The sequence below is a fragment of the Narcine bancroftii genome, chromosome 8 (genome assembly GCF_036971445.1).
Source record: "Narcine bancroftii isolate sNarBan1 chromosome 8, sNarBan1.hap1, whole genome shotgun sequence".
Classification (NCBI taxonomy): Eukaryota; Metazoa; Chordata; class Chondrichthyes; order Torpediniformes; family Narcinidae; genus Narcine; species Narcine bancroftii.
The window spans coordinates 173,255,187-173,272,515 of record NC_091476.1 but is presented as its reverse complement, the minus strand read 5'-3'; the positions used below and the strand labels follow the sequence as shown (position 1 = coordinate 173,272,515).

At 40.3% G+C, this 17,329-nt stretch overlaps 1 protein-coding gene across 8 annotated transcripts in view; it reads left to right on the top strand.

Annotated features, from left to right (window-relative positions):
• The window catches only part of inpp5b (inositol polyphosphate-5-phosphatase B), a 149,565-nt gene that overhangs the window by 28,196 nt on the left and 104,040 nt on the right, over nt 1–17,329 (top strand). For 4 of the 8 annotated variants that reach the window (XM_069895843.1, XM_069895842.1, XM_069895841.1 and 1 more), the window contains one exon: nt 4,616–4,786. The exons of 1 other annotated variant lie outside the window; for it this stretch is intronic. In XM_069895843.1, the coding sequence (XP_069751944.1) occupies nt 4,616–4,786 (171 nt within the window). 3 more of the 8 variants (XM_069895847.1, XM_069895849.1, XM_069895846.1) reach the window with 3 other exon arrangements.

Below are 17,329 nucleotides of genomic sequence, written 5' to 3'. Positions count from 1 at the left end.
CCTTGTGCTGAAAGTTGGTGTTGAGCTCCGACACAAAGGACAGGTGACAGGCCGACCAGGGATCTCTAGCCATAGCGAGCACCTGAATGAGGGGTTTGTGGTCGGTAAAAATGGTGAAAGGCCTCCCCTCCAAGAAATAGTGAAAATGACGTACCGCGAGGTACATGCCCAGCAACTCACGGTCGAAAGCACTATATTTGTGCTCTGGCGGACGAAGAAGTCGGCTGAAGAATGCCAGTGGTTTCCAATGTCCGTGAACCTGCTGTCATTGTCTTTGCCATCCCATCCACAACAATTCAATCACTACCTCTGATGCACAGCAGCGGTTTGTACTATCCACACGATGCCCTGCAGATGCACTGACACCTTGGACAGCACCTTCCAGATGAATTACCTCTATCGGGGAGACGAACAGGACAGCAAAAGCATGAGGAAATCTTTACTTTGAAGTTGACCTCCAAGTCGTTCACTATTTTAACTTGGAAATTCATCATCATTCTTTCACTGTTGATGGCTCAAAATCTATTTCCTTCCCTGACAACATTGTGGGTTTTCCTATTCCTCGAGACTGTAGTGGTTCTAGAACTCAACTACTCAAGGTCATTTCGGCAGAGGGAATTAAATGCTGTGCAGCCTGAAAAGTCAGCATCCCTTGCTAAACAAAAAAAAACCATTTTGGCAGTGCATCTAGATTTCAAGCATCCTCTGAATGAAACTCAAATCTTATCCAAATTTCCTATCTTTCACCTTGAATCTACAGTGCCTTTATAATGTTTTTTCCTTTATTTGTCCCTATGTGCAACAATTTAAAATTTGTAATCAAACAATTTAATGGAATTAAAGTCCAAATTCCAGACTTTATTCAAAGTTATTTGTATACGTTTTGGTTTGACCATATTTGCAGCACTTTTTATACATAGACCCCTCATTTCAGGGCACTATAATGTTTGGGACCTTTGGCTTCACAGGTGTTTGTGAGGACTCAGGTATGTTTACTTGCTTTATTGGTGCAGGTATAAGAGAGCTAGGCTTGCTTCTAAGTTTTTGATCATCTTTAGAGTCTAAATTTGCCATTTGACAACCTTAGTACCAGGGTTGTGCCAACGAAAGTCAAAGAAGCCATTTTAAGGCTGAAAAACAAGAATGAAACAGTAAAAGACATCACCCAGACTTCAGGATTACCAAAATCAACTGCTCTGAACATCATTTAGAAGTAAAAGCATAATAGTGAGCTCAATGATCGCAAAGGATCCAGTATTCCAAGGAAGAACACCACTGTTTATGACAGAAGAATTCTCATCATAATGAAGAAAAATTCCCAAACGTATGTCTGACAGATCAGAAGCACTCTTCGGTAAGCAGGTGGAGATATGTTGATGAATACCATCCGCAGGAGATACACCACTACACTTTGCTCTTACTATCACTTTAATACAGTTAATCTTGGTCTCATCTTTCCACAGGCCGTCTTTCCAGATTTCTGCAGGCTCTTTGAAATACTTCTTGGTAAACTGTAATCTGGCCATTCTATCTGTGGCTTGGCATTTTGTAGTGTAGCCTCTGTATTTCTTATCATGAAGTCTTCTACCGATTGTAGTCATTGATATATCCACACCTGCCTCCTGAAGAGAGTTTCTGATCTGGTGGACGTCTTTATTACGATGAAAATTCTTCTGTCATCAACAGTGGTGTTCTTCCTTGGAATATCTTTCCCTTTGCAATTAATGAGATTACCAGTACACTGTCTCTTCTTAATGATGTTCAAAACAGTGATGTAGGTAATCCTAAGATTTGGGTGATGTCTCTTACTGTTTTATTTTTGTTTTTCAACCTAATGGCTTCTTTGACTTTCATTTGGCACCACTCTGGTTCTCAAGTTGAAAAATGACAACTACAGATCCAAAGATGATTAAAACCTTAAAAGCAAGCTTAGTTCTCTTATACCTGCACCAATGAAACAATTTAACATACCTGAGTAATCACAAACACCTGTGAAAGCAAATGTCCCAAACATTAATGTGCCTTGAAATGGAGGAACTATGTATAAAGAGTGCTGTAATTTATATAGATACAAATAGCCTTGAATAAAGTCTGGAAAGTGCAATGTGAATTGTTTGATTAAAGATATAAAATTGTGGAGCACAGGAAAAAATGTCATTGTCCCAAACATTATAGAGTGCACAGTATGTGTTCTAATTATGGACAACTGCTAAATGTACTGATTTCTCACTGTGGCCCCGTGAAGACCTTATCTATGCTTCTCATATTTAATTCAGGCCTTTTCTTGGCCTTCTCTTTTCAAGTAAACACAAACCCAGTCAGTTCTTTGCAAGAGAAGCTGTGTTACAGGAACGCGTTGATTTTCATATTAATGATGGTAGGCTCGAACATGTGCAGGGTGTGATTGTGATGTGATCTCCCTTGCAAAACCAGATCATTTGTTAATGAGGTGAACTTGACATTAACAGTGGTGGGAACACGACCATTGTTCATTGACTGAGGAGGGGAAATGTTTGCAAATGCTTCTGCCCTATTTCCATCCAGAATTCTTTCAACTTGTAAGTGGACTGCTAACCCCTGTTATGAAGTCTAAACTGTAAATTAACTCATTTTATTATTGCATTGTGGCAAGGAAGCAGAAGGATTTCACCAGCTGTGAAGCTGAATTTTATTAAGAAGGACAGTCTTTGAGATAGGGCAGCATGGTTAGGGTTCGTGTAGTGGTTCACTCAATGCTAGTACAGCATTAGTAACCCTGATACGAATCTAGTGCTATCTGTAAGGAGTTTGTATGGTCTTCCTGTGTCCGCGTGTGTTTCCTCTGGATGCTCTGGTTTCTTACCACAGTGACGTTCTCCCATTTTCTAGTTCATTTTATTTGTGTGGGAATGACCCTTTAAGAGATTAGATAGAACAAACCTTGCAGATTTTGGAAGCAGCCCTGGGGAAGCCAGGGGCAGATATCATGTGACCATCTTATTGAAAAGTACATAGTTTGCTCAGGAAGCCATTTTAAGAAGGCAACACAAGAGTGAAGAGCTCTTTAACCTTCTTTGTGGGACTGAGAAACTCACTTGGCCTCATTGTGGGGTTCCAGACAAACTGTCAGATTTCTTCCTGTTAGTAGAGAGCGATGAGAAGACCACTTCAACTAACCCACGAAAAGGGTTCTATTTGAAGAAGAAATACTGTGCTTGGATGGTGACCAGAGTGAGAGTCACTTGAGTTCATCTGATCCATGAAAACGATTCTGGAAGATTTGTGAGCATCACTTGCTTTGTGTCCTCTATGCAAAAGAAGAGGGGAGTTTTGGTTGGCACTTGTCTAAAAGGGACATTTCCCTGAAGCACCTCAACAAGGGTTTTGTGAGTTAATCAACATTCTGTTACCCCGGTCTCTTTCACCCACTTCATGAACTGCTCATTTCATCTAAGGCTAACGTGTCTGATCCATCTAAAGCCTGCGAGTGTCAACTATCTGAAGCCTGTGTCTCACATCAATTTCAAGCCCACGGGTCTTCACTGAATTTCCAAAACTGAACTTTGAACTGCCTTTGGAGAATTGAGCCTCGAGCATATTTGGGGTTTAATTTAGATAAGTGTAGATAAGTGTAGATAAGTTAGTTAAATTAGATGTTATTACCATTATTGATTAATAATTAAAATATTATTTTAAATGTAACACCATCTGGGATAATTTTTATTGCTGCTGTCTGGTACATAGCACAATCTAAAGATGTATAGGGTTAGTAATTGGTCATATGAGTGTCTTTGGGTCTGAAGGGTCTGTAACCATGCTGTATCTTACATGAAAAAGATTTTTTTTTAAATAGGAGAGGACAACATTGGAAAAAATATTTTAATCTCTATTGATGAATGGGCAGATCTTTTCTGTGATAAGTTTCAGTGAGACATCAGAATATTGCAGAATAACGAGGGACCAGGAATCAGACAATGTTTCACACTTTCGTAGTTTAAAGAGTAAAGGCAAAAGTTGTATTTGGTGGGATGCCAATATCAGCCATAAAAGGAGTCCCTTTGGGAGGGCAAAATATTGTGTTTATTATCATTCATTCAGAATACAGAGCTGGATATTGAGGACACAATAGTGAACAAACTAATGATCATCCATGGTTTTATTAGTTTGGAAGACATTTGAAAATGACTTTTCCCATTTCATGTAAAATTATATTTGAAGAATTGTCATATGCCAAACAATCAAATTTTATGCTAAATTGTCTGTCCAGTTTTTATATTTAACAGAATATCATGAAATTGAGATACATTCTTTTAAAATTTGAACTGGTTCAAACCAAGCAGACATCAACAGAAGTCCCAGAAATCTCTCTTTTTTGATTTACTGTATTATTGCTGTCCTTTCAGAACTTAGAATACAATTAAATTATTTGGTATCTTCCTGGGACAAAGCATTGCAGTAGTTATCTTATCAATTGAATGTTTGATCTGAATCCATTTTTTTGCATTAGAATATTACTACATGAAAAGGATGCATTTGTATTTAAAAAAATCTGCTTTTCATTTTTACAAAAGAAAATGTTTAACGATGGTTGGATCAGCAATGTGTGTCTGCTTCATTTGTGATTTTCCTATTGTAGAAGTATCCAAACAAGCTGCTGCTGGAGGATTCCCGCTCCAATTTCAATGGGTGGCAGAATACCAACAAAAGAAAGACTCCCTGTTGCACAGATCTCGAGAGGAAGAATTTACAAATGATACTGTATCCTCATTCACCTGTGCAGAAGATAAAATGGCCTGCAAAATAAGTGGTAAACTCTTGTGATCCATTTGTACAAAATTTATCGATTCCACTCCTAAAGAAATATCTGTGGGTTCTGGTGACCTGACCTTGGGAATGAGAATTCTGACTACATTTGTGAGTCTACCCAGTGAGCAAAAGATTATTTAAGGGTAACATTGGAGTTTGATTATCCTTCTACTTTTCCACTGAACATTATGTAGCAATGTAAATCCAAAAATTGACTACTTAATCCTTAAGGTGATTGGACTTTTCATAATATTATCTACAGCTGAGTTCCTCCAATACAGTAGGTAAAAATAAATGGACACAATATTTTCTTAATAGTGTTTTCTGTGATAACTTGCTGTGAGCTGCAGTGGTGACATTTTGTGGCTAAGGCTTCAACAAGTGCAATTTTCCAATTAACCCTGAAAATCTGATGAAATAAATTGTCTTACTTGCTAGATGGTCATTTTAGTACTCCTTTCATAGTCTAAGGTTTGTTGAATCTGCGGGCATGGGGAGGGTGGTGGAAATTGTATTTGTAATGTAACTGCATCAGAATTGGATGACTCCGTTCAATATATTTGCACTGTATTTTTCAGCATGAACTGTATTATTTTAATCTCCAAAGAAGCAGGAGTAGGATAGTTGAACCCTTCAGCCTGCTTTGTCATTCAGTATGATCTTGTTTATTCATGGTGCCTCGGCCTCAATATCACTTTCTTACTAAGTTCTTTCATATGGTCAAAAAGCCCGAGTGTAAAGGCGGAGATTTTGCGCCCTTACATTGGGAGACTTGGTTCTATGAATGCACCCTGGCCGGCTCCAAGGCGCCGACTGCAATCCCTGGGGGGCAGGGTCGGCGGTGGAGTGCTATACTCTGCCACCCTGAATGAATGTACTGCTATTGCAAATGGCTGGCTAATGGCGGGCTGATGATGTTGTGGTGATGTCATCAGCCCACAACCCATCTCACTCACCCCTCTCCCTCTACGATCCCCTCAGGACAGGGGCCATCAGGGCAGGAGGGGTCCGGCGGGGGTCAGCAGGAGCTGTCGGGCAGGGGCAGGCGGCGGGGCGGCCAGCAGGAGCCATTGGGGCAGGGGCAGTCATTGGGCAGGGGTGGCCATCGGGGTAGGGATGGCTGGTGTGGGCTTTGACAGCCCTGCTGGCTGCTCCAGCACCTCACTGGGCGGCTTCAGCCTTCGGAGCCGCTTGTCAGTGCCAGCGGCTTAATAAATGGCAGAGCAATGGCCGTCTTCCCTACCTATCATCCCCCATGCAGCTGGAACCGTTCAGGGAAACGCAAAGCAGTTCCAGCTGCGTGGGGGATTATGGGAAGGGAAGACAGCCATGGCCTGCCGCGTATTTATGACGGGTGACGCACCGAGGTGCTGCTCTTCATAAAAGCAGCACTGGAGCAGATGCTCCATGAACAGGTAAATTTAAAAAAAAAATTTATCCACTCTGCAGCAGGCCTCGAAGCAGATGCCCAGCATAAAAATACCTACCCACTCTTCATACTCCCTTGTGGTTTAAATATCTGTCAATCTCTGTCATAAATATATTCAAGCCTCAGCCTCCATTGTTTTCTTGAAAAGATGTAGCCTCACATGTTCCCTGAAGTTGCATCAGTTTTATGCTCCACATCTTTTGCAATAACAATAAACATTCCACACTTTTTAAAGTTACTTGGTGTAACTACATGCCATCTTCCTTCATTATGAGGAATCTTGAAATCTTTTCCACCACAGAATTTTAATCGTTTTATTTTTTATTCTTTCTCACAAATTGGAATTGTGTTTTCACATTCTACTCCATCTGCCAATGCTTTGCCCAATTATTTCGCATTTCAACACTTTTTCTTCTTCACAACTTGCTAACCAATCTATCTTGGTATCGTCAGCAAATTTGGCTAATGCATGCTTGGTACCTTCATTAGCCGCTTTCAGGTGGCCAGAATACCCCAACTTAAAGCCGCCTAAAATACCCAAATGCGGCTGTTGGGAAGCCACCTGAAAGCGGAGAACCCTGACCCGAGGAGTACTTACCCAACCCTCCTCGGGTAGGTGTATTCTCCGCTTCCAAGCGCTCCCCCTAGGCACCTGAAAGCGGGCGGGACTACGGCCACAGTCGACAGGAGCCGGCGTTTGCTCCACGGCACCTCGCCCTGCTGCAGACCTTTCAGGTGCCAGAACAGTGCCTTCAGCGCTGTCACCTGAATGTCGTTTCACACACAGCCGCAGCCGGCTCTGGAGCTGCATTCTCCCAGCTATTCCACCTGAAAGCGGTTTCTCAATTGAGAGTATTGGTGTTCAGGTTCAGTTCTGATTCTCTCATCCCCTGTGGGACCTCGTTTGTTGCTGATTACCAATTCAAAAGAGTCCTCTTTATCCTCTGTTTTTCCAGACTATGTCACTGCCTAATCACCAAACCTATCCTCTCTGATCTTAAGTCCTTTTTACAAATCCAAGTACACCACATGGTGATCGTGAGAGCCATATAATTTTAATATTCATATTTACAACTTGATTCATGGTCTGTACTTTAGTAGTAATTTGTAACTCTGAATTCCATCATTTATTCATCTCAAACCTTTATGGCATTGGAATCTTAAACAGCATGGTATTGCTGTTGCAAGTCCAAGCTTCATTCATTGTTGGTGTGTAGTAGGGTTTCCCAAACTGGGTTCTGTGGAAAGGCATAGGGGTTTCGTGGAAGAAATGACAGAGTAATAATGATCTACTTGTTTTTCTTTAAATCACTTATTACCTCTGTCTTAATTCAGTTTGTATCTGAGAGTGTAGCAAACAGTGCACTCCATTCTAAGAAAACAAAATAACGTCACAAGGCCTGAAATTAGTAGTGCAGACGCCAGGCCTGCGCATCATTTTCAACAAAGGAAAATCCGATTTTTTTTGGCGCAAAGCTGGCCATATTTCAGAGATATTCCATGTGTGCATTGTTAAGAACCATGGATCGTTGGATTAAAAAAGACAGGATCATTCATCTGAAGAAATTATTGAGGTGTCACCGTTTTCTCATGAAGATTCTTTGATTACACCTATACTGTATTGGAAAAATCAAGTGTGAGAAAGAAACGAAGGTATGACAAAAATTAAAAAATAAAGAGGCACCCAGATGCACAAAATTAAGAAGATCTGTGAGGACAAGAAACAATTCCATTCATCCCATTAAATGTAAAGAGGCAACAAATGATTTCAACATGGAGAATGGTAAGTTTATTTACTTTCTTATAATGCTTGTGTCAACTATAATTGGAGTTCCACAATTTCAGATGATCCTCAGAAGGGTTCCATGAACTAAAAAGTTTGGTGGTGTGCAGGGAATAAATTTAAAGCATTAATTTTTCGCATTTATTTGTACTTGGGACTGGGATGATTCCTACTGTTTGCCTGGCACTGTGATGGAGGCCATTATGATATCACATAGGCCATTATCACCTCGTAGCTTCAATAATCCACTTCCAAGGCACCAGTTCTCAGACAAATATTGATGATACTTCTCAGCTATTCACTCAGGTAAAAATAAAGAGCTTAGTCAAATTACACTTTGCTGGATCAAATTCTCATAATTATAAATCTATCAGGCAATTGCAATTTGGATGTTAGTGGTGATCTGTCTGATATTAATTCCTTCTGCCTTTTTTTTACATTACTGTTGTTCATTAACATTGCTGCTTCATACCTATGCCAATTTATCTTTTATTAAATTATGACTTATTTGCATGTTCTGTTAACAATTAAATCAAGAAAAAGAAATATCAAATATAGTACTTTTTTATCGGACTGGTAATAATTATATTTTTCATCAAAATATGTTTATGGAGCACCAAAACAACTTTGTCTATATTATACATGTGTACATCGAGCCCATTTTCTTTTAGACCAACACACATATGCATGAATATTCACATACACCCTCAGATTCACACCCAGACCCCCCTACTCCCTGATCACCTTGGCACCTTTATCAGAGTATTACCGATTATGCTAATACATAGACTTCTCAGCTAAACATTTACTCAGTAAGCACTCATAATTCAGAGGGGTTGCCATTAATGACAAAAATGTGAATGGACCATATTAATATGGATTTGATTTTCTCCAGTTTAATGAAGAAAATTATGTCCTGAATCCATTGTATCATAGAGGGACACCTTTCAATGCTTAGCTAATAAAGATGCAAATGCAATTACGTCTTTCTGTAGAGAATTTAGGGAGTTGTCAGAGATTCAAAATATTACAATCAACAGGCAGTGTTGCAAATTAACTTTAAATATTTTGGACTATGTGCTAAAGAATCTCCTCAAGATCCCCTCAGAGATTGGTGCAGGGATCATTGTTGTTCGTCATCTACAGTATATCAATGATCTGGATGATAATGTGGTCAATTGGACCAGCAAGTTTGCAGTTGACACAAAGATTGGAGATGTTGTGGACAGCGAGGGAGGCTTTCAATGCTTGCAAAGGGATCTGGACCAGCTGAAAAATAGCAGATGGAATTTAATGCAGATAAGTGTGAAGTATTGCATTTTGGAAGGACAAAAAGAAAGGGCATACACGGTAAATGTTCGGGCACTGAGGAGTGCAGTTAAACAGAGGGATCTTGGAATACAAATAAATAATTCCTTGCAAGTGGCATCACAGGTAGATAGGGTTGCAAAGAGAGCTTTTAGCATATTGGCCTTCATAAATCAAGTATTGAGTATAGGAGTTGGGATCTAATGGTAAAGTTGTACAAGACTTTGGTGAAGCCAAATTTGGAGTATTGTTTGCAGTTTTGGTCACCTAACTACAGGGAAGATATCAATAAGATTGAAAGAGTGCAGAGATTTACTAGAATGTTGCCCAGACTTCAGGAACTGAGTTACAGGGAAAAGTTAAACAGGTTTTATTCCCTGGAGTGCAGAAGAATGAGGAGAGATTTGATTGAGGTATTTAAAATTATGTGGGGACTAGACAGAGTAAATATAGTTAGGTTTTTGAAATACATGACAGAGGACATGGGTTAAATGTGAAAGGGGAAAGGCTTAGAGGGAACTTCTTCACCCAGAGAATGGTAGGAGTGTGGAACAAGCTGCCATCTGAAGTGGTGAATGCAGGCTCAATTTAAATTTTTAAGAATAATTTGGACAGGTACATGGATTGGAGGAGGATGGAGTGGTATGGTCGGGGTGCAGGTCAGTGGGACATGGTCGAACAATAGTTTGGCAAGGACTAGAAGCACCCTGTTTCTGTGCTGTATTATTCTTTGGTTTCCCCTTTCTGTTGCTTCAATGTAGCTTGAGGTTCCAAATTTTATTTACATTTGTATTTGCTTACAAATAGATACCCACAACATAAAACTTACTTCTGATGGAATTTGTTATTCATATTTAAATATTTGATTTTTTTTCTTGAACTGTCAAGTGGCAATTAGATGTTGGGACTAAGTTTCCAGAGAGGGATGACCTAGATTAATTGTATGAAATCAAACCTTCACTGACTAATCTTGGCTCTTGTTTTGGGAACAGGTTCTTTTTTTCGTGATTTTAATTTACCAAAAAAGATTAATGACAAAGTTGACAAGGCTAAATTGACAAAGTCCATTCTCTGGATCTTTAATTGCTCTAATCCACAGTGGTTGATTGTTGAAAGCAGACAATTGCAGATTGCATGTTTATAACTGACTACATAACTGTACCTGCAAGTGACATTCATGGTTTCTAATAGAGTTCACAAAGTTACGATTAGCAAAATGAATTTTGCAAATTATTTATTTGTTCCCTTAGACATGAGATTCCATTAATGATGATTCAACTGAGATCAAAAATGTGGCCTGGTCCATATACTGCCATTGAGAAGTATTGCTTTGGAATTCATGGCACCCTCTTGTTTGCTTGTTCTTGTGGAAAATATTCAGTTTTCTCTTAAAAATTGTTTATTTTACTGAAGTTATTTCTTATTGCATCTGTCAGTCCTATAAAAAGGATATTTTTCGTATCACCTGAACTAATTGTCAATTGCACATGTATGATGAATGATTGAACAGATGATCGTAATTAACAGATTGGGATTTACAGTAGTGTCATGTATGTCCCCAAGAAAGCGATGCTTGAAGATTATTTCTTTGCACACAATTTGTATTTATCGATTTGGTCTGGACAAACTAGATAAAACCATCAATTTGTACCAAATATTTCAGTTTGTGTCCAGTTTTGAAACGACGAGCTGTAAGCATTGATTAGCCTGCTTCCTGTGATGAACAGTCAGAATTACAAAGTTTGAAATTTTATTTGGAGATGAGTAGGTTGGCAGAAGTATATAAAGTCATGAGGATGGGGTGGTTGAGATGGACACGTAAAATAAAGATTTTTAAAAAGTTTTTCGAAAAGATTCAGACGTACAGCATAGTAACAGACAAATTCGGCCTTACGGGTCCATGCTGACCAATTTACACCCATTAAACGATACCCCCCATGTTTTTTTGAAGGATGGGAGGAAACCGGAGCCCCCGGGGTGAAAATCCCACACAGACAGAGGGAGAACATACAAACTCCTTATAGACATCCTGGGATTCAAACCCAGGTCCGGTCCTGATTGCTGGTGCTATAAAGGCGTTGTGCTGCCCTGTGATGTTTATTAATAGTGATGGGAGGAAAACAATTTTACAGAGTTCGTGATTGGAACGTGGAATGCATGGCTTTTAGGAATGAACTTGGTAAGCATTGTAAATGGTGAAAAAAAACCAAGTGATGAAGAAAGGATCCATATGATGCAACTGGCATGGTCGTTGGCAAGAATGCCTGTGCAAACATGAATTGGTAAATGACTCCTTTCTCTGATGCAAACATTTTGTGATTCTGTTGGCATATTACAAAGCTTTACCACTTTTCAAGATGTAATTCAATTTTTTTCTTAAAATAAACTCTGAAGGGGGGGAGGGGGTAGTTTTATCCCATTTTGCATTTTTTGGTTGTGTAAAATTCTTAAATAAAATTTTCAAAAAAAGATGTAATTCAATTGGTTTGATAGTATTGAAATGGAAATACTAAATTGCAAAACAACAAAACTTCATTTCAGTGGTGAAGTTTTCACAACTGATCACATAGCCCTCCATAAATCTTTGTCTGCGAAGCCAAGCCAAAGAAAGAAACCTTATTTAAAATCATGTCAGTAATCAACTCTCCAAAGTCCTTTTGTGTGGAAGTACTATCACATCCGAATAGTTTTGAAGAATCTTAACTGTAAACTATCAGAAATTAAAAGCTGTAGGAATCCTTTTTCTATCTCCACATATTAATGTTGCAATTATGATTTATACTTCCTAATTGTACATTAATATTGATTTTTCCTTTAAAATTCATCTGAAAACAAATTTTCCACAAGCACAGAAATTGGAAAAGTTTAATCTGAAACCAGCTCAGCCTGGATTATGCAGATCCCAGAAGTAAATGATTGATAGTAGGGGGTTGTCATCTGGACTATGAATAAATTTGTTCAAAAACAAAATTTTTCACACCGTTGATTGCCTTAATTAAGTGGTCAATAAAGAGAAAGATTATAGTTAAGTAAAATTTAGAGATTGCAACATCTAGTGTTAATACTCAAGGGTACAGAGACTAACTACACTGCTCAACCATTTATTAGGTTAGCCTTAGGGAGCATTAGAATTTACTCCATATTGTCGTCAGTGTTGATATTTGCACGGAACAATCCTGGGACTAAGTATCTCTAAACTCAAACAGTATGGTGAAAAGGAATATGCTGAGGTCTTGGAGTTGATTTCACAAAAATCAATTAAATCTCTCAACCTTAAATCCATGAAATACCAAAACAAATGGAAAGATTACAGTCATGTTTTCATTTTAGAACTTTCTGGTTACGACACTCCAAACAAAAAGACAAAAGATTCAAAACTGAACAGGTCAGGCAAGTAGGAATAAAGGAAACGCCTGGGCAATTGCTGAGCATTTGACTGACAGTTCAAGAGGGTTAAAATAGCCTGCAGTCACTTGGGACAATGAATGGTCATAACAAAATGCCACAGACAGGCAGCTCATTGCTGCAGTCTGAAAGCAGAGATCATTGATTAATCATCCCAAGCTCTACAGACCCTTTGTTGTAATTGGCTTGATCTTGGAATCAAGAACTACCTGTTCATTGATTAATTCAGTAATTTGTTACTTTGTCAGAATCAACCTCTTCTTTCTGCTGCCTTTGGGAAGAAGGTACAGAAGCCTGAAGACCAGCACCCATAGGCTCAATAACAGGTTTTTTTCCCCCCAAAGCAGATTGGCTCTTGAACCTCCCTTTATTACCTGAACCATAAACTAGTTGGGATCGCCAAAAAATGTGTCTGGACAATTGAAACGGCAGTTTTTCTCTTGCACCAACTGTGACTGAATATTTATTATCTATCATTTATTTATTTATTATATCTTTATGAACCGGGGTAGATTAATGTATTCTTTTGGAGTTCTTTTTTTAACAAAAATGTCTGTTTGGTTTCAGCAAGTAAGAATTTTGATGCATATGTACATGTATTACAGATAAATTAGTGGCAGTATTTGAATGAAATGATTCAGCAAATTACAAAAAGCTCTGCCAGGACATTGTTAAATAGAAACAGGAAATGCTGGAAATGGTCAAGATGCATCTAAATATGTCCTGAATGAGCGTTTTAGATTTCAAGCATCTGCAGTTTTATTTTTATTTTCATCTACTTGCATGAATATGAATAGATAAGCTGTTTTTTTTAATCTTAATTGAAAAATTCAGAATTTGGAAGGTGGTTAAGAGCCATATTCTAAGACCACTGCAGACCTCGTGGTGAGGGATTTAGATTCAGCTACAGAGGAGAAACAGAATCAGAATTTATTGTCATGAACATGTCACAAATTTTGTTGTTTTATTTCCTTTTTGGGGGCAACGTGGAAGAAAACCTAAAGGTGGCTGTTTGCATGTACCTTCTAGTTCTTGTCCTTGGTGGGTTACCAACCCAGATCAGTAACTGCAATGCATTTTGTTGATGGTGTACTCTAGAGTACCCATTCTTAATATTTTTGGGGGCTATGGCCCCACCTCGGACTCTGCTCAAAATTTATGGGGCTTTTTTCCTGCAAAACTTTCAAGTTTTGGTTTCCTCCGTTCTTCTCTCCTACTGACTAGATAAACAGTGTTTATGTGAGGTGAAAGGAAAGCAAGGCTTTTACTTAAATGTCCTGTGGCCCCCGTTGAGAATGGCTGCTCTCGAGCTACGTTGCACCTGAAGTGGGGTGAATGGGTACCAATACAGCAGACTGCTTTGGTGACGGCATCGAGCATTTTGAGAGTTGTTGTTACCTGTATTTATCTAGGTAAATATAAGTGGTAGAATGATTTTTGATGTCAGGTAGTGATATCCATACTCTGAGCTACTCTTGTAACCACAGTAATTAGACAGTTGAATTTTAGTTAAGTGATAATACTAGTTCATTGATGGTAAGGGAATTGGTGATGATAATTCCAATGTATATAAAGGGCCAGTAGTTGGACTCCTTGAGGAGGTGGTCACTGCCTGGGATATTTGTGGCTCAAATATCAACCCCACCTTGGGTGATGCTGTATGTCAGCAAGGAAAGCATGGTTTACTGAGATTTATGAAGTTATATGTGGTTAATCTTATGACTGACTAACGATGGAAGGATGATCATTGATGAAACAGCTGAATTTAGCTAGGCCAAAGACGTCACCCTGAAAAACATCAACTGATGTCCAAAGGTCCAGAGAAGCGCTGTTTTGTCTGGTTGTATGTGTATATTCAGATGGTAATAAACTTCAACTTGTACAATGTACCAATTCAATGAAAGGCTCACAAATTGGCCATTCAAAATAAAGTTAAGAAGAAATTCTTTACCCATAGATGTTGAATCTTGGAATTGTGACCCAAAATGAGAGTGGAGATTGAGTCATTGAGTTTATTAAACTATAGCCCCTTTCACACTTGCCACTGATCCCAGAAATTAACCGCCAATTGGCCTTTAAAGTGCCAAGTGTGAAACCAAAATCTGCTCAACGCCAGCATCAGATGATGTCATCTCATGCTGGGGATCGATGGCCTCGACCCCTAGTACAATCCCCGGCGTCTGCAGATGCCGGTGTTGCAATCAGGCAAGTGCGAAACAGGAAATTGCATTGTGGGATTGAAATAACCCAAGTTTTTGTGTGAGTGCAGGAACGTGAAGGAAGAAAAGATTAAAATGAAGGTATAAACTTTGCCATTTTTAAACAGCACTTGATAACACTATTAGTTCACAATTTATAAAGACCACAGGAAAAAGCAATGGTGGACCTCACTTCCCAGAATGCTGGAATGCAGTAAAACACCTCCATAAATGCTCCACTGCTGCCAGTCATACAGCCCTTTGCTTCATAGAATTCTGGGAGGGCAGGTCAAACATCACTTTTCCCACACAGTATTTATAAATTGTACACGTTGGCGCTACCAACTTTCCCACGCTATATAAATTGAGCTCTATAGCGCAACAAACTTTCCTATGCTATATAAATTGAGCGCTAAAGCACTACCAACTTTCCCATGGTTTTCAAAAATTGTCCGCTATTGCTATTTATTGTTAGCACTTTCCCACGTTCCCTTATAAAGGTTTATATAGGTCGGCACAACAACAGGAGCTGTACGTAAAGCTTAATTATGTTATAATTAGGCATGATTAATTTTATTCAAATATAAGATCATAATACATTGATCAGGATTTAAGGCAGGTCCACCATCACTGGATGTGTCATGAAGTCACCAGTAGAAGGTAGAACACTCCTAATCCTGGAGATGGCTCCTTGCAAGTGTGAAAGCGTTCAATCCCCCATTTACGAGTGATCAAGTGTGAAAAGCCAAGCCCCCATTCCTATCCTGGGACACTGAATGGCCAATTTAGTGGGATGCAAGTGTGAAAGGGGCTATTGAGTTCAACTTATTTAGAGATGTTTAGCAAGTTATATGGGTGAGTGCAGGAAGTGGAGCTGAGGTGACCAGCCATGGCTTTGATTGATTGGTGGAGCAGACACAAGGAATTGAATGACCAACTCCCACTTCTATGTCCAGCCATGGTCTGAACTGTCTTTTCCATGTTTCAGTTGCTGTTCTGCTTTTTTTTTCGTTTGTGCTGGTGAAAGGAAAGAAATGATCTTTTCTTTACCAGAATATATAACTAATTTTAAATATATTTCCAGTATTATATCTTGTGATCAGGCCCCTCTGATAACACATCAAAAGTTTGCCTTTGATACTTGTCTGGCCCAACTCAGTTGACACACTTGGAAAGTATCAAATCTTGTTGAACAAGCATTTTGTGTCAAATTTCTGCCTGTTGGTTGATTCAAATGCAATATTTTAAAAATGACAATGGAGTAGAATATTGAAGAAGAGGCAGAAAGCCAACTACCAAGGTGGACAGCTATTTTGGCTACACGGCTCCTGCAATAACACACGCAACCAGATGGGTTGAGCTCATTGAGCAGACTAGTTTATTGAGGGCTGCTGGGCTGCACTTATACTCCCAGCCTGGACCTGGCTGAGAACCGCGCCGGAGGGCGCTGATGTCACCCGGGCGTCACGTGGTCCCCAAGCGCGGGTTTCTGAGCCCCGAGCTGGGAGGAAGGGAAACCCCCCAACGGTGCCATTTTGACTGGCTGCCCTGCCGCGTGGCTTACAAGCAGGGCTGATTCGCCTGCCTTGTGGTGAGCCGCCACACAGCCCCCCCAGAACCGGCGCCAATGTCCTTTTTTGCCGTGCGGCCTCGCTTCTTGGGCTGGGCTCAGTGGGATCGAGGTGCGCTGGCTTCAGCCTGTCCATGGTAAACAGCTCATGCCTGCCGCCCAAGTCCAGCGTGAACGTCAAGCCGGAACGCCGTATAACACTGTATGGCCCCTCGTATGGTCACTGCAGAGGTGGCACGGTCGGGCCCTGCCGAACGAAAATGAACTCCGCGGAAAGCAGCTCACCAGGAACATGAGTCGGGCGGGTACCATGCCTGGGTGGCGATGGGGGTTCAAAGGAGTCCGAGCGTTCCCTGGGTGAGGAAGTAGTTCATGCAGTGACTGCTGGGGATTGTGAGGTGCCTGTGGCTGCCAGCGTTAGTGATAAAAGCACCAGATAGTGTTTGATGCCTCTGCCAGCTTGCTGGGGTGTGGTTGTGCCCGGTTGGAGTTGGGATGCAATGCCTGGTTCATGGCGGACTAATTTTCGCGTTTCGTGCACCACAGGACATCTGCTCTGGCCGCGACCTTGCATGGGTCCGAGAAATCCTCATCTGCTCCTGGAAAGCCTACTCAAACATGAGGCACGGCTTGTGGCTCTCTGCTATTGCGAGCATTTCGTCCATGTGGCCGGATGCTGCTCTGTCTCCTAGGCCATCTAGGTGCATGAGTCTGGCGGTGCTTTGGCACCTGGACAGGCCGAAGGTACTTAAGAGGAGCTTCTTGAGAGCTGGGTATTTAATTTCCTCCAGGGGGGTTGTGTATCAGGTCGTCCACTCTGGCTGTGGTCTCTTGGTCGAGGGCACTGACAA